Source organism: Furipterus horrens, unplaced genomic scaffold (genome assembly GCF_987537825.1).
Source record: "Furipterus horrens unplaced genomic scaffold, mFurHor1.1.pri manual_scaffold_10, whole genome shotgun sequence".
NCBI lineage: Eukaryota > Metazoa > Chordata > Mammalia > Chiroptera > Furipteridae > Furipterus > Furipterus horrens.
This window is the reverse complement of record NW_028327180.1, coordinates 51884307-51906138: the sequence shown is the minus strand read 5'-3', so window position 1 is coordinate 51906138 and position 21832 is coordinate 51884307. Positions and strand designations below refer to the sequence as shown.

Below are 21832 nucleotides of genomic sequence, written 5' to 3'. Positions count from 1 at the left end.
GTATTCTAAGTTTTAGACCCCAGACTTGCAGGCCAGATACCTGAGTTCCAGTCCAAGTGGAGGCTGAGACTTGCAGCTGTCTGTCCGGAGTGACTGACCCTTCTAAGGTCTCTGGATACCTCACTGTAAAATAGCATTTTTATAAGTACAATGTCTCAGACCTTAAAATGACAAAATCTTACAAAGAAGCAAGCAGAAGCAAAAAAATAAGATGGGAAATACTGTTGGTTCCAAAGGAAGTGATCTGTTTCAAACCTAGAAAACAGAGCCCCAACCAAACCTCCCAGGATTTCAGAGGTTCTTCTGTGTGGAGGCTTTGCTTCCTGTGGCGGGCAGAAGAATTGGAAAAGCATTAAATAAGCAGAGGTGACGCACCCAGAGGCCCTCTGAACAGCCTCCTCAGCCATTGTGCCCATTGCAAGCCCTGTGCTCAGAGAAAGGCCATGTCTGACCCTGAGCAGTTACATCAGGGAATAGCCAGGTCTTTTCTTTTCCATCACCACCCCCCCACCCCCACCCCACCCCACCCCACCTTCTTCCTGACCCACCATTTTAAAATCTCTTTTGCAAAAGCAGTTAGGCCATCAGAACTGATGGGCAGGCCCTAGGCTGGGAGTTAAGGCGTGGCCTATGCCCCAGTGGCCCCGCAAGTCTGACTGTGACAGCAGGGAGCCCTGGCAGTCTGGAGGGTCCCACAGAGGGGTGAGGAGGGCAGATCTGGGAGAATTGGGTGTCCTTGCCCTCCACGCTCTCACATTCTTCTGTAAGGGTGTGGAGACCTGAAAAAGCTTTTTCTTTCTTTTTTTAATCCTCACCCAAGGATATGTTTATTGATTTTAGAGGTGGGGGGAGAGAGATTGGTTGCCTCTCATATGCACCCCAGCTGGGGATCCAACCCACAACCTACGTATGTGTCCTGACTGGGAATTGAACCCACAGCCTTTTAATGTACAGGACGACACTCCAATCAACTGAGCCACCAGGCCAGGGCAAGGTTTTTCTTCTCTTAACCACAAGACTGAAGCTGTTAGGAAAGTTTTAAATTCCAGGAGTCCAGGTTTTTATTAGTCACAGACAGCTGCCAAATGCTTCAAGGTTTTTGTTTTTGTTTTTGTTGTTTTTTTCTCAGCAACCATATCTCACCAGCATCTGGGGCTTCTGGGGTGGAGGCCTAGAGCCCAAAAAGAAATCATCAGCACTAAAAAGGCCCAGCACCCCAGCCAGGAGTTTGGTCCCCCACCAGAGAGGAGGTGCAGCTCGTTGCCCTGGGTGCTTTAGGAGAGAAAGGGAGGCTGTGTTCATCTCTGTGCTGTTTAGAAGGTGGTGGTCCCTCCAGGCCTAAACACAGACCCGCTTCCCCGCAGGGCCACATAGGTCAGCTGGACGGCCTCCCTCTGTGGCAGGAGGAGAAATGGTCAGCAGTGGGCAGACAGTGCTGGGCTCCCCAGCAAGGCAGCGAAGAGTTACCCCAGAAGCCTACAGCCGCTGAGCCCTGGCCCTGCTGAGCTGGCCAGCCGGCCTGGGTCTGCTGTCCAGCTCCCAGGGAGGGTGTGCATGACATCCTGTCTGGGGCTGACATTCCTGTTTATTGAGGGCCTCTGTGGGCTCCGGCTTGCCAGCCACCACAGGGGTTCCAAGGTGACCTATTTTCCCCAACTCAAAATGGGTCACAGCATCTGAAAAGCAAAAGGGCATTTATGCAGCTAACACAACAAAATGTTTGAAATGATGTACATCTGGCAAATCTGGGAAGTTGGCAAGATAAACCTTTCCAGAGCATAAATACCATTATTATTGTTTGTGAGATGAAATAAATGATAAGTAGCATTATAAACTCTTATAGACAAAATAAATGACTAGTATGGACTCATACGCTGAACTGTGTTGGGTGGATGGTAAATTGAGTGGCAGTTTGGAAGGGGTGGGATTAACAGAGAAAGAAAGTGTAAGGGATGCTGTATGGAGGGAGTGGGGGATGGGCTGACTGGGAGGAAGCCTCACTGTCCAGGTGTCTGCTGCTGTGACCAGGGGAGGCTCTGGTGTCCAGTCCAGCTCCCCACTGGTTCATTTGAGTTACCTCAGCCATGCTGGAGGGGTCAGTGCCAAGGAATCTACCCACCCATTCCCGTGAGGCTGCTCTAAGGCAGCTGGATGCTGTATCTGAGTTTGTTCATTCATTCAGTACATTTCAGGCCCTGGGGGTAAGGGGATTAATGAATGAATGTCCAGTCTTGCCCCCTTGGAGCTCGCTATCTACTAGCAGAGAAAGATGGCTTCACACATCACTCCTTTATTACCACGGTGATGATGGCTATGGGCAGCATCAGACAATCCACCTGGGAGCATGTGGACTTTCGGGCCCAGCGTGTGGCCTCAGCATCTCTGCTGGGTCAGAGACTGGTGGCTGGAGCAGGTGTCCAGCCAGCTTCCTGCAGACAGCAGTGATTGCCTATTCTCCAAAGAAGCAGCCTCTGTTACCTTCCCTAGTTCTTCAGGGTGGAAAATGAAGAACATTCAATTTTCCAGTAGCACTGCAAAGCTTTTGATTTATAGGAGGGCCCGCACAGACTGCGCTTTTTCCTTTGGTGGCTCAGCATGACCTCCCCATCCAGTCCCCTCCTGCCCAACTGGCCTCCACCACTGAGCTGAGGAACAGCATCCTGGCCCTGTCTTCCATCTCCCCTGTTGTCCTCTGACACAAGTTACAGGCTGGAGAATGTTACAGGCACTTCTTACCATGAGTTCCCATGTTGATCATCGAAAGGGAATAATTATAGCGAAGCCAGACCTCATACACTTGACAAATCATACCCACTTAGCTAACTGTCTTAATGTGTGGTGATGGTCCGACCTACTTTGAATTCAGTTCAGTAGCTGTGTATTCGCATCCGATTTCAAGGGGGAAAAGGAGGGTGTGAAATAGCTCGGGTGACAAGGGGACTTCCGGCAAAGGGCAGAGGTTCTCCGTGTCTGTCCATAAGCCACACGAGTGGTGCACCGCTGCCTCGCTGTTGACTGCATTAAACAGAGAATAAAGGGAGCCTTTATGGAATGTTTGGCTTGGGAGCCCAATATTCCTCGCTCAGCTGAATTCCTATCATTGGATTTTTCAAAATTATTATTGGTTCATTCCAAAAATATTTGAGGACCCACTATGTGCCTGTAATACAAAAATGAAGGAGGCACGGTCTGTCCCTATGAGGCAGCAAAACACACACATGGGTCAACACTATGTAAGATAGTGTAACCAAGGACTGGATGAGCGGCTCAGAAAGCCAGTGCTGGGGGGGCGGGGGGGGAAGAAGACATCAAATCTGTGTGGATGAGATATTTGGCAGAGGGGACTACGAGGAGGAGGCGGGGCTGTCCCTCTCCCCCACCCCACTGTCAGCAAGACTTGCCTAATTGGCTGCCCTATGTCCCAGGGCCTCCAACAGTGCCAGGACGTCATGGCCCTCAACAGATATTTTGAATGAATGAATGAATGAATGAATGAATGAATGAAATTGTCCCTGAGGGTCGGTGGGATTCTGATAGGTGGTGAGGAGAAAGGAGAATTGCAGGAGTTCAAAGAGTGACTTTGGAAAGGCTGTGGGAGATCACTGGCTGGAAAAAGGAAAGGGAAGGAATGAGATGGAAAGATCTGGGCAGCTCTTAATGGGAGCGTGAGACCTGGGGAGTCACCAAAAGATTCCAAGCAAGATCCATGAAGTCACAATGGTCAGTGTGGATGAATGTGCCCGCAACTCACCCAGACTGGGGAGACACCCAGAGCCCTAGTGAAATGACCAAATTATGATGCCCTTCTTCTGCCTGCATGATTCGTATTGCACCCTGACAGGGAGCAGAAGTGGGGATGGAAAGGTGGTGGAAGGATAGAAGAGGCCCTGCTGGGCAGGACAGACTGTAAGTGAGGAAGAGCCAGTGTGCCAAGGGCATGTGAGGCTTCTGGGCTGCCAGCTGGACAAGCTGGAGCCTCACAATGAAAGCAGAGGAGGCTGAGGGGTGTGTTTGGTGCTGAGGCAGGTGCCACGCTGGCCATTGGGAAAATGGATCTCTACATGGAAAACCTCTTTTTTAAAAATAGCTGATGAAAGAAAGCAGGCTTTGAGATCAAGATGTGGAGCCTGTGAGCAGCAGCAGGAAGGGGCTGGCTAAGGGAGCAGAGGTTGTGCAGAGCTAGCCAGTCGTCATTCTAGTTGGGATAAGGGAAGACTGGCGTGTCTCCACCACAATCCTCCCACCCTGGCACTGCCCCAAGGAGGACAACTCAGGTGGACCAGCTGGGCTGAGGTTAAATTATGACTTCCAGAGCAGAGGGAGGAGGATCCTTGGCAAAAACCTGGTCCTTGTGAACGCGCCTCCCCGGGGGTTCAAAGAGTGTCTTCGGCATGGCAGTGGGAGAGGGGCATTGGCTGGAAAAAGGGAAGAGAGGGAATGAGATGGGAAGATCAGGGAGGCTCCTGACCGGGAGCCTCAGGCCTGGAAAGTCCTGGGAAGGCTGTGCATTGTGGGCTTGCTTGCGTTCTTCTCCCCCTGTATCTTTCTCTGATGCAATCTCCAACTAGACTTTCAAACGAGTGATTTTTCCTCGTTGCCAACAGCCCTACACTGCGGATTGTGCAAGTCATTCACAGAAGCTACAAATTGAAATATCCGTCAGGCACAGCAGTGGGAGTCCAAGCTCCTCACCAGCCCACTGGACGAGGCAAGCAGGGCCCGGCCTTGCTGCCCCTTTCCTTTCCATTTTGGAAGCAGGTGACAGTCACCCCAGGGCTCAGGTCCTCCCTGGGGATGTGGTGAATGCTGAGTAGGACAAATACAGAAGGTTCTGTGGATTCCCAGGAGGAAAGCCTTTTGGAGAGCTGGGTGAACCATTCACTGTCTCTGGCCAGAGGGACAGCATTCGGAACTTATTTGAATTTTAAAATGTGCCAAATGCATTACCAGCTTCTGGCTATTGAGCTTAATGTAAAACTAGCAAGTCAAGAGAGGCCTTTGTTAGAAAAACATGCATATGTTTTAGTGTTTCAAATCTTCTCTTCTCTTTTGGAGTTAAACTTTTGGGGGGAAAAAATCCAAACACTTGTGGTTATGGAAGGGATTCCACAGCAGTGAAATAAGCAGGGAAGTGATGTGAGTCTGCCTGCGTTTTCCGCACGGGGTTTCTGAGTGGCCTATGTGAGCTCATTAACTAGCAGTGAGCACTGAATCTGAGCCACGCAGGGTTTCCCTGCCGCCCCTGGCCTGACTCAAGAGCAGCTGGGAGGCAGCTCTGCCCTCAAGTGCGTGCACTCAAATCTGACGCGGCTCCTCCGGGCGGGTGCAGGAGGGCAGACTTCAAAGGTGTACAGCACTGGGCACGCCCCTAAGAGACCACCCAGAAGCCTGAGACCCAGGTCCTGACCTGTGTGGGTGCACTGGGCCAGAACCACTTGGGGATCAGTAGTTAGGAGCCTGGAGCACCAGCTGGAGTCAGATCTCAGTGTTCACCCTTGTTTACCTACCGATTGGCCGTGTAAACTTGGAGAGGTTGCAAAACCTTGCCCGATTTTTTCATTCTTCTCATGATGTGGTATACCATTAGCCTTCTCATAGGTTGCCTTGGGGATTGAATGAGGGATGGACAGAAGGTTCTGAGCAGAGATCCTGACATCGGATAAAGGAGGGCCCTTACAGTCGTTATCATTCAGAGAAGAGGTGGCCCTTATGGTTGGGAGGAAGTCTGGCCCATGAAGGGGAGAGACCGTATTTTGTTGAATGAGTGAATGAATGAATGAATGAATGAGGTGGATTTGAGCCTAGCACAATGGGAAGGAGCTAGTGCCATGGAGGGTGAAGAAAGACATGACATTCTGAAGGAACAATGAATATAAACCTGCCTGGACTGCTGTCCTAAGGCTTCAGAGGAGACAAGTCCCCTAGACCTGTCCTCCACCACATGGGTGCACAAATAGAGGCACACGCCACAGGCACAGAGACCCGCACAGTGCATGGACACACAACACTGAACATACATACACATCATCATGCTCACAGACACAGAAAGGCCCACCCCACAGAGACGTGTACAGATACACAGACACATAGAGACACACATCCTCTGCCTGCAGTGCGCGTGCACACACACACACACACACACACACACACAGTGAGCTGATGAAAGAACAAGAACAGTGACACCTGCTGCAGCACTTTCTCTTCACCAAGCCTTCCTTTCATATCCCGGAGCCCACCAGTTATACGTCTGCTGAGGGATGCTGTCCTCCCCAGGACGAGGGTAGAGGACTCTGCTGACTCCCCCATTCTGGGCCTGCCTTCTCCTGTCCTGGCCGGGATGCTGAGGCCCACCTTTCACATCTCCCCTTAGCCAGCCTGCACTGCTTCCCCACGTGGGGTGGGTGGGGTGGGGCGAGAGAGGAGATCTGTGAATGTAGTAGGGTCTCGGGTTGCCTGCCCTGTGAGGAAGCCAAAGGGCTGACGTTGCAGCGGTAACTTTCCTTCCGGGCATTACGCATGACTCGCTGGAATTCCAGCCTGGCTTCTGAGGTGGGAAGAGGCAGGAGGGGGCTGTCTCCGGGGCTGGTTTAGACTCAGCCCTTTCTTGGCGCGCCCCTGTCCACGTGTCTCAGTGGCACGGGTCCTGTGGCCTGAATGGAAGCTGTAAGGAATCTAGGATCCACGCTGGCCAACACCATCTTGCCACTGGCAGCTCTCCTTCCACACTGTGTGGAAAGGAACAGGGCCAAATGCCATCACTGCCGGCCCACATGCTTCCCGCTGCCCTGCGGGAGTGGGGAACAGGGCCGGCTTTGCACCCTGAAGCCAGTGGCAAGGAGACACAAATCCCTAGGCACCCAAATAATGGTCCTGTCCAACCTCGTGGCTCATCAGCATCCTAGTTGGCATTTGGATTGGGTCTCTGGTGCCCCTGCCAGCCCCATGCCAGGCCCCACTGCTTTCCTCCCTTGCCCAGCTCAGAGAGCTTCTCACCATGTGCTTCGGGTGCCCCGCCCTTAGGTGGCCCTGGGGAGGTCACTGGGATGACTGGGGAGACAGCCAGCTTCCGCATCTGGGTAATAGGAAGACAATAGCTGCAATGCCCCTCGTTGGTTGTCTGAGGACTAAGTGAGAGAAAGCACAGGAAGTCTTCCTGTGGGGCTCACTCTCAGTAGCTGTTATGACATTGCCATCCATCAGGTCTGAGTATAGATTTGGGGCTGGGGACAGCGTAAGGGCTACAGGGGAGGTAGAGTTAGTCATGGCAGGCCGTGGGCACCTCGCTAAGTGATTTGGGTATTGCTCCATGGGCAAGAGTGGGAAGTAAAGGGACACGAATACAAAGAGCCTTCTAGTGGTGGCCCTGGGGCAGATGAATGGAGGAGGGAGATGGAGGTAGGAACTCATTAGGGAGCCTTGCAAGAGTGGGTGGTGGCCCTGTGTGGCAGGGCAGGGACAGGGGCTGGAAGTGAGAGATTCAGGAGGAAGCTTCCATGGTGTTGAGGGGAGGTTGGGTGAGCCTTGGAAAAACATAAACTCTAGGGTTGCCCCGCATTTCTTTCACCAGCTTGGCCTCTTGAGACCTTCTGTTCTACCAAATCCCCGGGACCCAGGAGGAGGCATGGGGCAGGGACATTGCCACTCAGTGTTGGGGTGCAGTGGGAAGAACCCATGCTGCAGTGAGCTTCTGCTGCCCACCCACCCTCTTCCGTCCCCTCCATTGGGGTCTTACCTCTCTCATTCACTGCCTCAGAAAGATGGAGGGGATGTGAGCATGGAGAGGCTTTCCAAAGGCCTTGAGGCATTCAGAATCTTTCCCTTCCTTGTCACAATTGGATCCCCCCTACTTCTTGGTCCCCAGGATGTCCCCTCCCCTACTCTCTGCACTTACTCCTCCCCTCTCCATTTCTCTCCAGGCCTACTGGTCCCCTCCTGGGATGTTCTCAGAAATGTCACCCTGAGATCCTAGATGGTGTGCACCACCAGCTGAAGCTCATCCACCTGAAACCTTGGTCTCAGGAAAGATAGACACACACACAGAGTCACTCCCACACATGCATGCACACACATGCTTAGGAGTAAAATACAAAACCCAAATTAGTTTTAATATAGGAATGAACATTCAGAGAACACGTTCTCTCTTCCACTGTAATTTGGAGAGCCATGCTGGAGGGGGCTGCTGCCCTCTGCTCTCCAGGCTCTTTGGTGGGACACGGCAGAGGCTGCTGGGATCCCATAATCTTCTGGTGGTGCCGGTCACCCCTGCTTCCCCTCCTTGGGTCCCCGCAGTCACACTCCCTACCATGCACAGTGCTTTACAGCAGCGGCCTTGTGTTCATGGTGGGTGCCTGTGGCCCCCTGCAGGGCCTGCGGGTGGAGGCAGGCTGGCCCAGTCCCCTCTCCATGGCTGGGCCAGGAAAGTAACCCGTGTCCTTTGGTGCCTCCTCCTTCCCAGAACCTGAACATCCAGGTGGAGGACATCCGGATCCGACCCATCCTCTCCATCTACCGCAAGCGCACCCCCGTGACGGAGGGCTATGTGGAGGTAAAGGAGGGCAAGGCCTGGAAGCAGATCTGTGACAAGCACTGGACAGCCAAGAATTCCCGCGTGGTCTGCGGCATGTTTGGCTTCCCTGGGGAGAAGATATACAACACCAAGGTGTACAAGTAAGAGGCCTGCACGAGGCACGTTTCCTGGGCCATGGCCCGCTTTGTGGCGAGTACATTCTTGCGGCAGATGCAGGGCGGAGCGCCTCCACCAGTGGCTGTCACAGGCAGGCCTTGCCTCTGGGGAAGTCACGTCCTGTGGGAGACACCCCACAGGGATGACAAAGGCAGAGTGAGGAAAGGGTGGGCAGAGGTGACATGCTCGTAAAAGCCCACCTCTTGGTGCTGCTGGCAGCCAGCTCGGTGACCGTGGGCCAGAACCAGGACAACGCAAATGTAAGAAGACATGTTTACTTGCCCTTAGTAACCAGTCTGAAAAATCTGGAACTGGCAGAAACTGTGAGGAAGTTCAATCAGTTACACCAGTCCCAGTGAAATCTTACCAACTTTGTTATGGTTTCCAAAGATAATACCTCCCGGGCAGCAGGGGCAGGAGCAAAGAGTAAGTGATAATGGAGCTCAGAGTAACTTGCCCAGAGGGGGTCCAGTGGAGGGCTTTACCTGGTGACAAGCAGTGGCTGGTGCCCTGGTTGGCCATGGACATCCCTCTCTCCTCTTAATAATGACAACCTGCTCAACTGAGTGCTTGCCATGTGCCAGGCTCTGTTCTGAGTCATTTAGTTCTCACAGGAGAGGAAGTAGGGGCTGATTTTAGAGTCAAGGAAGGGAAGGCAGAGAGGAAAGTGGCAGGTATAAGATCCGAGCACAGGTCTTCACCATGCGATTCATACTCCCATAGAGTGTGGACTCCCAACTCTTTCTTTCCAAGCCAGAGGAAGTCGGGAGACCTGGGGTGCAGCTCCAGCTCCCCCTGCAGGTCCCTGGAGTTGGCCTGGCCCTTTTGGGTCAGAGTCCCAAGGCCACCATGAGGCTGAGTGCTGGTGGCTGTGCTGCTCAGCTGGGCAGGCTCACCACCCACCTTAGGGGTGGTTTTAGTGGTGAACCTCACCCCAGACACCCTCAGACATGGCTCAGACCCTCCTGTTTACACTGGGGTTCCCGTCCTCTGAATACTTTGAAGAATACCTGCCAGTTGGCCAGCTCATTGGAGCCAAGAAAAGCACTGCCCCCCCCCCCCACACACACACACAGAGTCCCCTCTGGCTGCCCCACAGTGCCCCAGCCTGGCAGCTGCTCTGGGCTGAAAAGGCTTCCATCAGCCCTGCCCAGGGCAGGGTGGGGTGCCTGAGGCATAGGGAGATTGAAGCTTGCAGTTGTGGACCAAAAGGGGTCACATACAAAATCTGACAAGTTCAGGGAGGCCTGCCAGGCAGCTTTACAAACTCAGAGACCTACAGCAACCACACAGGATGGTCCAAAATTAAAACTTTCTTACTAAAAGCAGGTCATGGCAGGCAGTCACGTCCTAGGCTGGAATCTTCGGTGGCAACGGTCAGTCTTCACCTTAAATAAGCCCCTCAGTCATCATTTTGCATTTAGGATAACATAACTGATAAACATGCCTTTGCAATAACAAAGTAATTTCCCTTTTCCTGGACCCCGCATTGTTATTATTAACGTGTTAATTGTTGACTGTTAACTATCCTGCACCCACCTGTGTAAAAGAAGTCTGCGTCTATCATTTTACTTTTTATCCAATCCCAGAGGTTTCCCCGCTTTTTCCCACCTCCCTAATCTGTCACCAATGGATTTCATGTAACCCCCTTACACCTTCTCTTTGGATTGTAATGTATAAAATAAGGGGCAAAACTGCCATTTTCTGGGGCATTTTCTCAATCCATTGAGGTTTTGCTTCCCAGCAACTGTCGTCAGTTTGGCTCAAATAGACTCACAAACATTCCAACAGGTTTGGATGTTTCTCCTATTAACACAGTGGAGTTGTCATCTGAGACCTACTCCCTCACCCCTGGAGGGTCTAGAGGACACACCTTTTGCCAGAGCTGAGGAGTAGCTCAGTGAGGGGAGTCCCAGCCTCCCTGGAGCACTCTGACCGCACCTCTCTTTCAGTCAGGCCTCACAGTGGGGCTGCAGAAGCCGAAATGCAATGGGGGTAATTGATCCTGAGGTGGCAGTGGCCAGCGGCAGCACTTAGCCACCAAAGGCAAGGTGGGCATGGTCATGGAGTGGGCAGCAGGGTGCGAGCAGCAATCAGAATAATTGTCTGACATGCACAGACCCATGGCACTGGGTAGCTGATCATGGTGCTCCCAGCTGACCGTGCGCTGCTTAGCAATGGGGATACATTCTGAGAAATGTCATTAGGTGCGAACATCCTGGAGTGCTTACTCAAACCGTGATGGTGCAGCCTGCTACACACCGGGCTTTATGATAGGCCACTGCCATATATGCCTTTGTCACTGACTGAAAAGTCATACAAGGGAGGACCCAAAAACAACCCAGAATTTATTTATAAAAAGTTGTGTATTTATTCTTACATGTTTAAACTTCAGTCACCTTCAAGTACTCTCCATTTGAGGCAACACATTTACTGAGACGTTTTTCTACTACTCAAAACAGTTTTTGAATTCATCGATTTTGATGCCTTTTAGTGCTTCTGCCTTTTTTTGTTTCATCTCTCTGAGGATTTTTTTCATCTGGGGAAACAAACAAACAAAAAAGTCTGTTGGGGCAAGATCAAGTGAATGGGGAGGGAGGGGCAAATTTTTGGCCCAAAAACTGCTGAGCACTCAGCACAGTGTGGGCAGGTGTGCTTGTAAAATCACCCACCATGAAATGGACAAATGCATTAGAAGAGTCTTCAAAAAAATTCACTGAAGCCAAATACAGACTCTCACAACGATACCAGCTGGTACTCTGATATAGATGGGTTCTTAGTGGGGGAAGCCTGTACTACAAGAGGCCCGCCCTCCAGAAGATAATTTTTGTTTTTTTGGGGGCCCCCCTTGTATGTGGCAAATGACTATAGACAGAAAGGCTACTAAATTCCTACATGTTCTGCATAAGCAGAAAATTTCTAGGTCAAGTGAAAAAACGTATACCATGAATCATAAAAACAGAGAGTCACAGCCCTCAATCAATGCCCATTCTTTACCCAACTTGCAGACCTAGAGCCCACTGAACGAAGGGGAGGCTGGGTCCCCTTGAGGATAGACCTTGGTATACTGCCCCAATTTTATACTTAGTCTTTCTCCCAGCCTTCCCCAAAGAGACCTCGGTTGGCTCTTTTACTGGGGTAACTGCACGAGGAGAGAGGAAATAATCCGAACTTTAGGGCTCTCCTGGGCACTGGCTCTGAACTGAAACACACAGGAGACCTGCATGTCACTGTGTCCCCAAGCAGAGCAGGGGGTTCTTGAGGTCAGGCGATCAGCTGAGCTTTCCGGACCCCATCGTGTGTAATTTCCTTATGTCAATGTAAGAAACCTCCAAACCTGCAAAAATTTTTATGGATTTATTTGAGCCAAACTAATGACAATTGCCAGGAAACAAAATCTCAACAGGTTGAGAAAACGCTCCAGAGAATGGCAGTCTTCCTCCCTACTTTATACACTGTAATCAAAGGAGAAGACATAAGAGGGTTACCTAAAATTCATTGGTGAGAGAAAGCAAAGCAGAAAAGCCTCTGGGAGCAAATAAAAGTATAACAAATAAACACACTTCTTTTACACAGGTGGATTCAGACGGCTCAGTTAAGGTGAAGACTGACTTTTGTCTGGGAAGATTCCAGCCTAGGACGTGACTGGCCGCCATGATCGCTTTTAGTTAGAAAGTTTTAGTTTCAGACCATCCTCTGTGGTTGCTTTAGGTCTCTGAGCTTGTAAGGCCGCCACCAGGCCTCCCAAGTCTGTCAGGTTTAGAACGTGGCCCCTTTTTCGTCCACACCTGCTTCCCAAATGTATCATTGGAACAGGCATACTCAGCATCTGGCAGGGTTCCTACAAAAACAAGGTTCCCCTCAGCCCCGAGAGAGAGCCCGCAGGACGTTTTATTTTTCATGAAATCAGCCTGGTGTTCACCTTGCTGTGCAGCTGTAGACTGGGACACCTCTCTCCTGGGCAGGCTTCCCTCCATGCCAATGGCTGTCCCTAACTGCGGTCCCCTCCATTCACTAGACCTGCAGTGGGCTACCCGTCCACCCTCCCTGGCACTCATCCACAGCCCTGGGGCCTGTCTGGTGTGAATCACGGGACAGGGGGTGGGGGCTGGGTGACAGGAGCCTGTGATGGGTCAGGGGATTCCTGTGAGCTGATGTAAGAGGGCGGCATGGCCGCCTGGCAGCAGCGGTTGGAACCTCTGTCCCTGGTAGAGCTGCTGTTCTCTGAAAGCTGAGAGCAAAAGGATCCTCTGGGACAGCGAGAGCTGACCAGTCCTTGCACAGCCAATACCCCAAGTGCATTCTGTCCTGATGCGGGGTGTCATGGCCCCCCAGGTTGCAGTTCCACGTAGGGAGGGACAGCGGTTCTTGGAATTATCCCCAGTCCTCCTGGATAGTTCTTTACTTGGCTGCAGCTCTGCCGAGCACCTGTCCTGCTTTTCCCAGGACAGCCCTCTTTTCAGAGATTCTGGGTCATTGCACCCACAATTGCACAAAAATTGCTATGTCTCAGATTTTGGTTACAGAAAGACATTGGTGGTGTGTGTGTTCACATCCCATTCACTTCGAGACAAAGCAGAACTCCCAGCCTGCTGGAGCAGGGGTATAGGACCTTGCTTCTGTTTCCTGCAGAATCCAGACTGCCTTGGGCAGCCAGCTCAGTGGGTCCTGCCAGGCTGGAATGGCCTGAGAGGACAAGGTGTCCTCCGCCACCATTTGAGGCCCAGTGGAAACCCTACTCTTCTGTGAAGTAGCCCTTTGTCACCGCAACCACGGGGATCCCACCCTAATCTCATCTCTTCTTTTTCTCCTTTACCCAATACAGTTGTATTTACTTACAAACACGTGTGTAGCCTTCCTATGTGTCGGGCATGGTGGTCAGTGCTTTATAAGTATGAACTCACTTACCTTTCCCAACAGTCTTATCGATTAGATCCTAATGCTGCCTCTAACTTGGAGATGGGGAAACAGAGGCACAGAAACCTTTCTGTTAACCAACTCAGTACTCATTGATTAGTTATTGTTTTAGAAAAGACTTTTACTCACCTTGATCCATATTCTGCCTTTCATAAAAAGGATAATGATACAGGTAGGAGCTTCCCTGGGACACAGTGTGAAGACTGACTCAGCCCCACTGACTCCTGGGTGAAGATTTTACGTGGGCTGTGGCTGACCTGCATCACCATCATAATTTTTTCTTACCAAGAACACGAGGCTTTAATTCAGCAGAGGGGGTCCCTTGAGACTCTTCTCACTGCATTTGCATCACTGGGGACCTAGTGTGTCCTCAGGAGAGTTTAACAGTCCAGCTGGACTGCTCATTGACAGAGGAAAGTAAAGGCAGGGTGGACAACAAATGTGGAAGTTTTCTGAAGAGTCCAGTGACCAGCCACTGTGGTTTGCTCACCCAGGACTGAGGGGTTTCCCGGGACCAGGGGTCCTGTCCTTTTCAGGTCCCTTTTGGCATTTTGCATCCGTAGGCTTCAGTATTATCACACTGCGCTGAGTTAGTCCCTGGTCTTCTAGAATGTAAGCTGCCTGGGGCAGGGGGCCGCATCCCTTTCCAGGCCCAGCGCAGGGCCCAGCGGGCCAGGCACACAGCGAGGCTGGCAGTTGCGCTGGGCAGGCCCCCATCTGCGAAGCCCACGCAAGCTCGGGCAGCAGAGGCCTGGTTGCACAGTCCCTGCAGTGCGTCCCCAGGAGACAGCACAGGGGCTGGCCCAGGGAAGGTGCACAATGCCTTGGTGTGGAGGGAATGAGGAATGGGTACCAGGATACTCGGGTCAGGTGCCCCCCCCCCCCGCCCCCTTGCAGAATGTTTGCCGCCCGGAAGAAGCAGCGCTACTGGCGGTACTCCATGGACTGCACAGGCACAGAAGCCCACATCTCCAGCTGCAAGATGGGCACACAGGTGACGCGCGACCCTGTGAAGAACGTCACCTGCGAGAATGGGCTGCCAGCTGTGGTGAGCTGCGTGCCTGGCCAGGTCTTCAGCCCCGATGGACCTTCGAGGTTCCGGAAAGCCTACAAGCCAGAGGTGAGGATGGGGCAGGAGTCTGGCCACTGGGCACCCAGGGTGGGGTGCAGTGGGGTGGCATGATGGCAGTTAAGGGAACAGACAAGGCCCCCCAGGAGAGAGTGAGGAGAGACAGCCCCAAATCAGACCACTTTTCTAGAGGACTGGAAAGGGGACAGCCCCTGTCAGGGCAAACCTCACAAACAGATGCCACCTCTAGGGTGCGACAAGCAGCTGGGCCCCTGCCCCAAATCATTAGCACCCCTTTCTGCCACCACTGCTCCCCTGTGAGACCGGAGACCCCTCCGTGGAAGACAAATACCCAGGAAAGGAGAGGGCCTCGTGATCGACCTGTACTGCCTGCTGGATTGGAAAGGGGGTTGGGACACACCTTATGCTTCTGCACAGTTCCCAGAGGACAAAATGCTCTAGAGCTTTTGAAATGCGATACATCTCTCAAAATTACATGAGATCGGCTGCAAAGGTTTTTGAGCATGTTTCAGTTTATTCTGTAACAGGAAGGGTAAAAATTTTTTAAAGCTTTCACAAAATTAAAAGATGAAAACCTGCCATTACCATGTCATCTGCACCCACTAGTCACATTATATGTATGTGCACTGGCACCTGTGCCTATGTGCATGTGTGTGTGCATGTGTGTGCATGCATTCGGGAGATGTAAGTGCACATCTGCCCACATAAATGAACACCCCTTGCAGCAGACTGGTCTCCCAGGACAGGGGAACCATCCTAACCAGGATGGGCCTGACGTGTCTCTGAAAAAGGGAAAGTGCAGTGTTCTGCCCTCCCTCAAAGATCAGGAAGCTTTCCGTTTTCCTCCTCTTCCTTTTTCACATGTCCGCCCCAGGGTTTGCATGTTCAGGAGCTGCTAAGGTGGGGCCGGTGGGTTGAACAGCAGAGGAGAGGGAGGGGCAAGAAAGAGCGTTGAGCATTTTAGGAACGGTCCCTGTGCCAGACGAAACCTCAGAACCTTGGAATCAGCCAGCCAGGCGGGCAGGGTGAGCTCCAAGTCAGCTCTGACCACGCAGGGAAAGCGGAGGGAGGACGGTCACGATGGTGGCAAGTGGTGGGTTCACAAGGCAGAGTGGGATGGCAGACCCTCCCCAAGCCTGGCAGGTTTTGCCTGGGCAGGCAGCAACCTACTGTCCCCTTTCCCCTCTCCCCTCTCCCTGCCTGCCCTCCGATCTTTCCCCTCTGCCCTCCCTGATGGCCCTTCCCCACCACCATCAATGACCTGCCTTTGGAAAGGGGGTATCAACCCTCATCCGTCAAACCAGGACGGGGGACAGAGGCACCAAGCTGGGATCTCTCCCAGACTAGGGGCAGTGTATTTGGACAAAAGAGGCTTTAAAGGCAAGGAGTGACATGAATGGTGCAACCCAGCCATCGAGCAGAGGGGGTGGAAACTGTTTGCAGTGCTGGTCACCCAGATCCCGGGTCCTACTGTTTGGAAATTCCTTTTACTGTGCAGTTTAAAGCCATCAAGTTCATACCAAGCCAATTTAAAAAAGAAAAAAAAAGCAAGGGAGGCTTACATCATATTTTCCTTTGGTGACTCTGCCTGGCCACTGCAGGCTATGGGAGGTTCTTGGACGGCCAGCTCCAGGGGGAGGGGCCCTGGCACCTGGCTAGACAGCTTGGGGAGGGAGATGGGAGAAGGAAACAGCTGGAGCCAGCAGTTTTACTTGCTTTGTTTCTAAAGCTAGAAGCAGGGTTCCTGGAGCCAGTGGGCCTCTTGCAGTCCCTTTTTTCTTCTCCCCCCAAGTGCCAGGGTCAGAGGAGTCCCTGAGATCTGTAAAACTGGGTGCTGCCACAGTTGGTGGGGGAGAGGGATGTGACCACGAGGGAACCCCAGCTGGAGGATGGGGACACAGGGTCTGGGTTGATGCCTCAGCCCTCAGGGTGGCTGATACATGTGAATGTTTAAAAACCTCACCTCCAACCAGGTCTGTTCTGGCTGGACCATCGGTGGGTGTGGGGGTAGGGGTGGGGTGAGGAGAGTCCTGGGGTGAGGACCACATGGGCTAGAGTAGGACAATGGCTGGTCTGATGTGACACACATTGAACAGCTACACAGTCACCCCTTTATCCCTCTCTTTTGAATCAAATGAGAGTGAGCAATAATGCAGAGCCTTGAAGCCTTCTGAGGCTCCCACTGCAACACACACATGCCCAGGCACACCCACATGCACGAGTGCATGCATGCACAGGCACACACATGCACGAGTGCACACACATGCATGCACCAAACTGATGCAGACTAGGGTGTGTGGGCAGATGGAGTCCAATGACCTGGCTCCTGTGATTAAGATGTGATTCAGTGGGGTCATGGCAGTGGTGGAGAGTGGGTCTCATGCCAGTGCAGTGGAGTAGATCCCGTAGGTGGTAAGGCTTCCAGACGTCAGTAAGCAATTAGGGTGTTTAAACTGGAACCGCCCACCCTGTCTGCATCTTCTAAAGAGGGGGGCCGATTTGGACTTGGAGTGGAGCCAGGGGTGATTGGAGCAGGTAGGGGCCAGGCAGGAGCCCTGGCTTAACAGCTCTGTGATAAGCCAGAGAGAATGGTGATCCAGCTGGAATCTGTAGACCTTTGGGGGTGGGAGCTTCTTTCTGTAGCTCTAAAGCTTGAGGTTCTAGATGAGGAGTGGAGGGAAGTGTGGGTGGTAAGGTCCTTGAATCAGGCTGGGATTGGGGGATGAGCCGATGATGCAGAGCGAGTGCCCCTGCCACACATGCACACACACACGCATGCACGCACACACACACGTCTAATATGGTTCTAGCTCCCGGCCTGGGGCCCCGGGCTTGGAGTGGGGGCAGTTGGGAAGGGAGAGCAGTGGGCAGTGACCGCCCGCTGAACACACCTCAGTGCCCGCACTCAGCAGAACCGTGTGTCTCTTCAGCAGCCCCTGGTGCGGTTGAGAGGTGGCGCCAACATCGGGGAGGGCCGTGTAGAGGTGCTCAAGAATGGTGAATGGGGTACCATCTGTGATGACAAGTGGGACCTGGTGTCTGCCAGTGTGGTCTGCAGAGAGCTGGGCTTTGGGAGTGCCAAAGAGGCCATCACCGGCTCCCGGCTGGGGCAAGGTAAGGAGGAGTCGGGAGGATGTCTCACGGCCTCTTCAGGCTGGCCTGGGGCTCTCCATGCACTTCCTGCTTCTCTCCCGACAACCCCCCTAACCGCCCCCTCCAGCAGCTGCTTCCCTCAGAGAGTCTCAGGCCTCTTCCTGGGCAGTCAGGCAGTTGGAGCTGGGAGGGCCTTGGGGAACACTGCATTCCCATTTTCTGGATCTGGAAGCTGAGGCCCAAAAAAGGGAGTAAATTACCCAGATGGACAACCTATTAGCAACCAGTGAATACTTTAAGGGGGTCTCCCAGCTGCCCCACTGAGGCACTGGAAGTCTCAGGAAGGTCCCCAGGAGGACACCTCAGACTCCTCAGAGTCTGTGGGCCATCCCAGGCACAAAGGAATCCCAAATGTGCTCTTCCTTTTTCCTGTGGCACCGCCCCGCAAACATCCTCTCCCTGCCACCAGAGATTGGGAACATGGTGGCCTTCTCCAGCTGTCATGAGGTGCTAAGGAGAAGAAGGGGCCTGGTTCTTATTAACTGTCCTGAACAAGTCCTCCACTTGAGCAAAGAACCAAATACAGGAGACTTTCAAGCAGTCACTCCACTGAGAGCAATGTTGTGAACATGACAGGACAATAGCGTCCCCTCCTACCGAGCCAGGGAGACCACCGGCCCACGAGCCCTGGGCCTTCAGGGGAGGCTCCTCACCCCAGACAAACTGCAGCCCAGTGAGTGCCCAGCTCAATCCTGGAGAACTGTGGGTTGAGCTACAGAAATTCATCCCCTCCGTCCCTTCCCTTCAGACGAGCAGGGAGGCTGCAGTGGCTGGGGGCTGTGTGGCTGGGAGGGGGTGGGGAGGAGGGGGGAGGGCTGCAGATGAGGTGTTCGGTGTCCTATCCAGTGGCAGAGGCTGTTTGCACACTGTCAGACACAGGGCCATCGCCCCACAGAAAGGAATGTGGTGAGGTCATAGATCTCAGCCCAGAGGAAATAACAGCCCAGTGGGCTGGAGAGAGAGTCCGGGAATCAGCACTGCGGGAGGGGAGCTCAAGCCATCTGGTCCCTTAGCTGAGGGACTTGAGGCTCTGCAGAACCAACCGAGGTCATCCCAATAGTGAATGGCAGAGAAAGACTGAAAGCCCAGTCTGCTGACTCAGGCTCGGGCCTCTCCCTTTGTACCCAGTCCTGCTCACATTCACAATACTCTTCTACCTCCACTCTCCAATCCGTGCAAACTTCCAGGGCGTGCACAGAAATTGAGCATCTAGGGTGGACTTTAATGTCACAGTGTGCCACTCGGCAGCCTGATAGTCCTCCTCCTCCGTCCTGGTCATGGCGACAGTGCGGGCTTCCCTCCAGTCTCAAACATTCCCACAGTTCATGTGCCTGCTTGGCTGGTGTGATGGTCTGTGCTCTCCCAAGGCCAACAGGACAGCTCATTCCAAGGAATAAACAAGTACTGGGGTGGGGGCATAAACATTCCACGTCTCCTGGCTATGTGCCATTGGAACTAGTTATTTCCCTGCCCAGCAGCCACCCGTACCCAAGGGCCTGCAGAACTCGGGGTGAAAGGTGTTTGACATCTTTGATGCTCTCCTTGAAAGCACCATTGGATGATTTACTATCTGCTGCTGCCCTGTGTGGGGTCAACCCTGGTGGGCAGAAAGGGAAAAGTCCTCATTCAGTGGCAAGTCACAGAGCAGAGGGGGTCAGTCCCTCAGTCCTGGCTCTGGCTGGACCACACCCAAGCAAGGGCAGTGAAGGGACATCTGAGTCCGAGCCCCAGCCCTGTCCCTACTTGCACGGTGACTTTGAGCAACCTTCTGGGCCTCAGAGTTTTTACTGGATTAGTGCTGTCTGAGGTTCTGTCTGGTTGCAGCCTCCTGTGAGTCTCTGAAACTTTTCACAGGCGTGGAAGCCAGGTCAGAGTCAGACACTGGGGTCTGTGCCCCACGGCCCTGCACTCACCTGCACCCCAGCTGTCTGTGTATGCATCCACCAGCCCCGTGACCGCGCTACGTGCGAGAGGGCCCATGCGTTTTACCTCTGTGTCCTCAGTGCTGAGTCTGTGCCCAGCTTGTAGGGCTCCAGCAATATTCCTTTTATGAAGAGTGAATGAATAAATGAGGGAATGAGTGAGTGAGTTGCCGTTGCATTAGTAGGGTCAGCTGAACGAACACTTAGAAATACTATGCAAGCCACATACATAACATTAAATTTTTTAGACAGAACTTAAAATTTTCTAGTAGCCACATAAAATCAATAAATAAATAAAGGAGCAGGTGAAATCAATTTTAATAATATATTCTTTACTCAGTGCAGATGAAATATTTTGATTTCAATGTGAAATCAATATAAATGCTATTAATGAGGTAGTTGACATTTTGTGTACTAACTCCTTAGAACCCAGGTTGCACTCTACACTTCAGCACATCTCAGTCCAGACCGGCCACATCCCACGTGTGCAGCGTGGCCAGGGCTACTATATTGGACCAGGAAGCTCTAGAGCAGCGATTTTCAACCGGTGTGCTGCAAGAATTTTTAATGCATGTAATACCTGACTATATAGTCAGGGGCACTGACCTCTGTTCCCTTAGATTGTCAGATAAAAAATGATAACAGCCAATACAATCATAGCCGTCTGGTGTGAATGAATCAAAATTATACTTATTTTTTTGACAGATCAGCAAAAATATATTTTTGGCGTGCTGTATAACTTTAGTAATTAGTTTGTATGTGCCATGAGATGAAAGAGGTTGAAAATCAGCGCTCTAGAGCATTGGATTTAAAACCCTTTTCTTTGCAATCCCCAATTAGAAATACATATGATAGTCCATGCCACACATGTAAAGCTGAAATAAAACTTTGTGAAACAATGCTAATTTTTATAACATGCAAGACACACCGCTATGTCCTATTCTATTTCTCTGGGCTCTTAAAAATCTGATTGTAAATTGCAGAGTTTATTGTGGGTCTGTTACCAAACAGTAATTGGAGTCCCACTGCCTGTCACCACCCTCTAGGCAAAATTCCAGAGGCAAAGGTTTGGTGATAAAGGAAAGGAGTTTCTATTCAAAAGCAGTCACTTAAGCCTATCAATTAAGGCTAAACCCTAACACCCGAGTTCTCCTAGCATTTCTGCATTAGTTTTTAGTTATATTATTTCTATAGGATTAGTTTACAAACTAAAACAGCATAAGATACAAAAGCTACACAATTTTGGAAGAATAGCAGAGCCTCAGAGCCTGTTCCCTCTAGAACACCCAAAGAATAACCCTGCCACCTTCTGCCAGGCCTGCCATATCCTAGGCTGTGCCCAGAGTTCCTTCCCATACAAAATACTGGTCATTGGGAAACACAGGCAGCTGCAGCATGATCATCCAGGCATCTCTGAAGAAGAGGAAAGCCCAAGAGCCAGAGAGCCCAAACCAGCCCAAGAGCCTCTAGGCCAGAGAGTTGGCCCTCCTTTATTTCAAATCTTCTAGCCCATAATTCTATGAGCCCTGAAGGCATTCAGCTTCTCAGCCAATCTCATCCTAGGCTGTTTACTGTTTCCTCAGCAAACTCTTTCTATGGCCCCTCCTACGTCTCCACAGTGTCTGATCAGATCTCTCTGTTTCAGGTCCTGAGTCCATACCTTGCTCCAATAGGTTGGGCGTGGCTTTTCCCCAGCACACTGATCTTGTGGTCACCTGGGCCCAGGGCTTATACAAGGAAGCAGTGCCAAGGTGGAGGTGGGGAGCAATTCAGGGTATAGTCAGAACCCAGTAGTAAGGGAAAGCTGGAGATCATAATGCAGGTCAAACCCAGGTCAACAACAGCAGCCAGGAGCCTCTAGAGCCCACTGGGGGAGCTCCAGCTGAACACCCAGGCCAGTGCCCTCCACTGATACCTCCTGCCCTGCCCAACCCAGCACAGTGCTGGGTGGTGCAGAAAAGAGGGGGATGGACGCTGGTTTTTCCATCTCTGTGCTCTGTCCTTGGTGTCCCAGGAATATGCATGCTTCAGGAAAGCTCAATAGATATTAGGTATCCTCATCAGCAC

The 21832-nt window shown here is 52.1% G+C and overlaps 1 protein-coding gene across 2 annotated transcripts in view; it reads left to right on the top strand.

Moving 5' to 3' along the window:
* LOXL2 (lysyl oxidase like 2) overlaps positions 1-21832 on the top strand; it is a 95254-nt gene that overhangs the window by 47937 nt on the left and 25485 nt on the right. Inside the window, exons 4-6 of one of the 2 annotated variants that reach the window (XM_090290148.1) lie at positions 8456-8667; positions 14498-14720; positions 17621-17804. In XM_090290148.1, the coding sequence (XP_090146274.1) occupies positions 8456-8667; positions 14498-14720; positions 17621-17804 (619 nt within the window). The remainder of the gene's footprint in view (positions 1-8455; positions 8668-14497; positions 14721-17620; positions 17805-21832) is intronic. The other variant, XM_090290147.1, reaches the window with a different exon arrangement.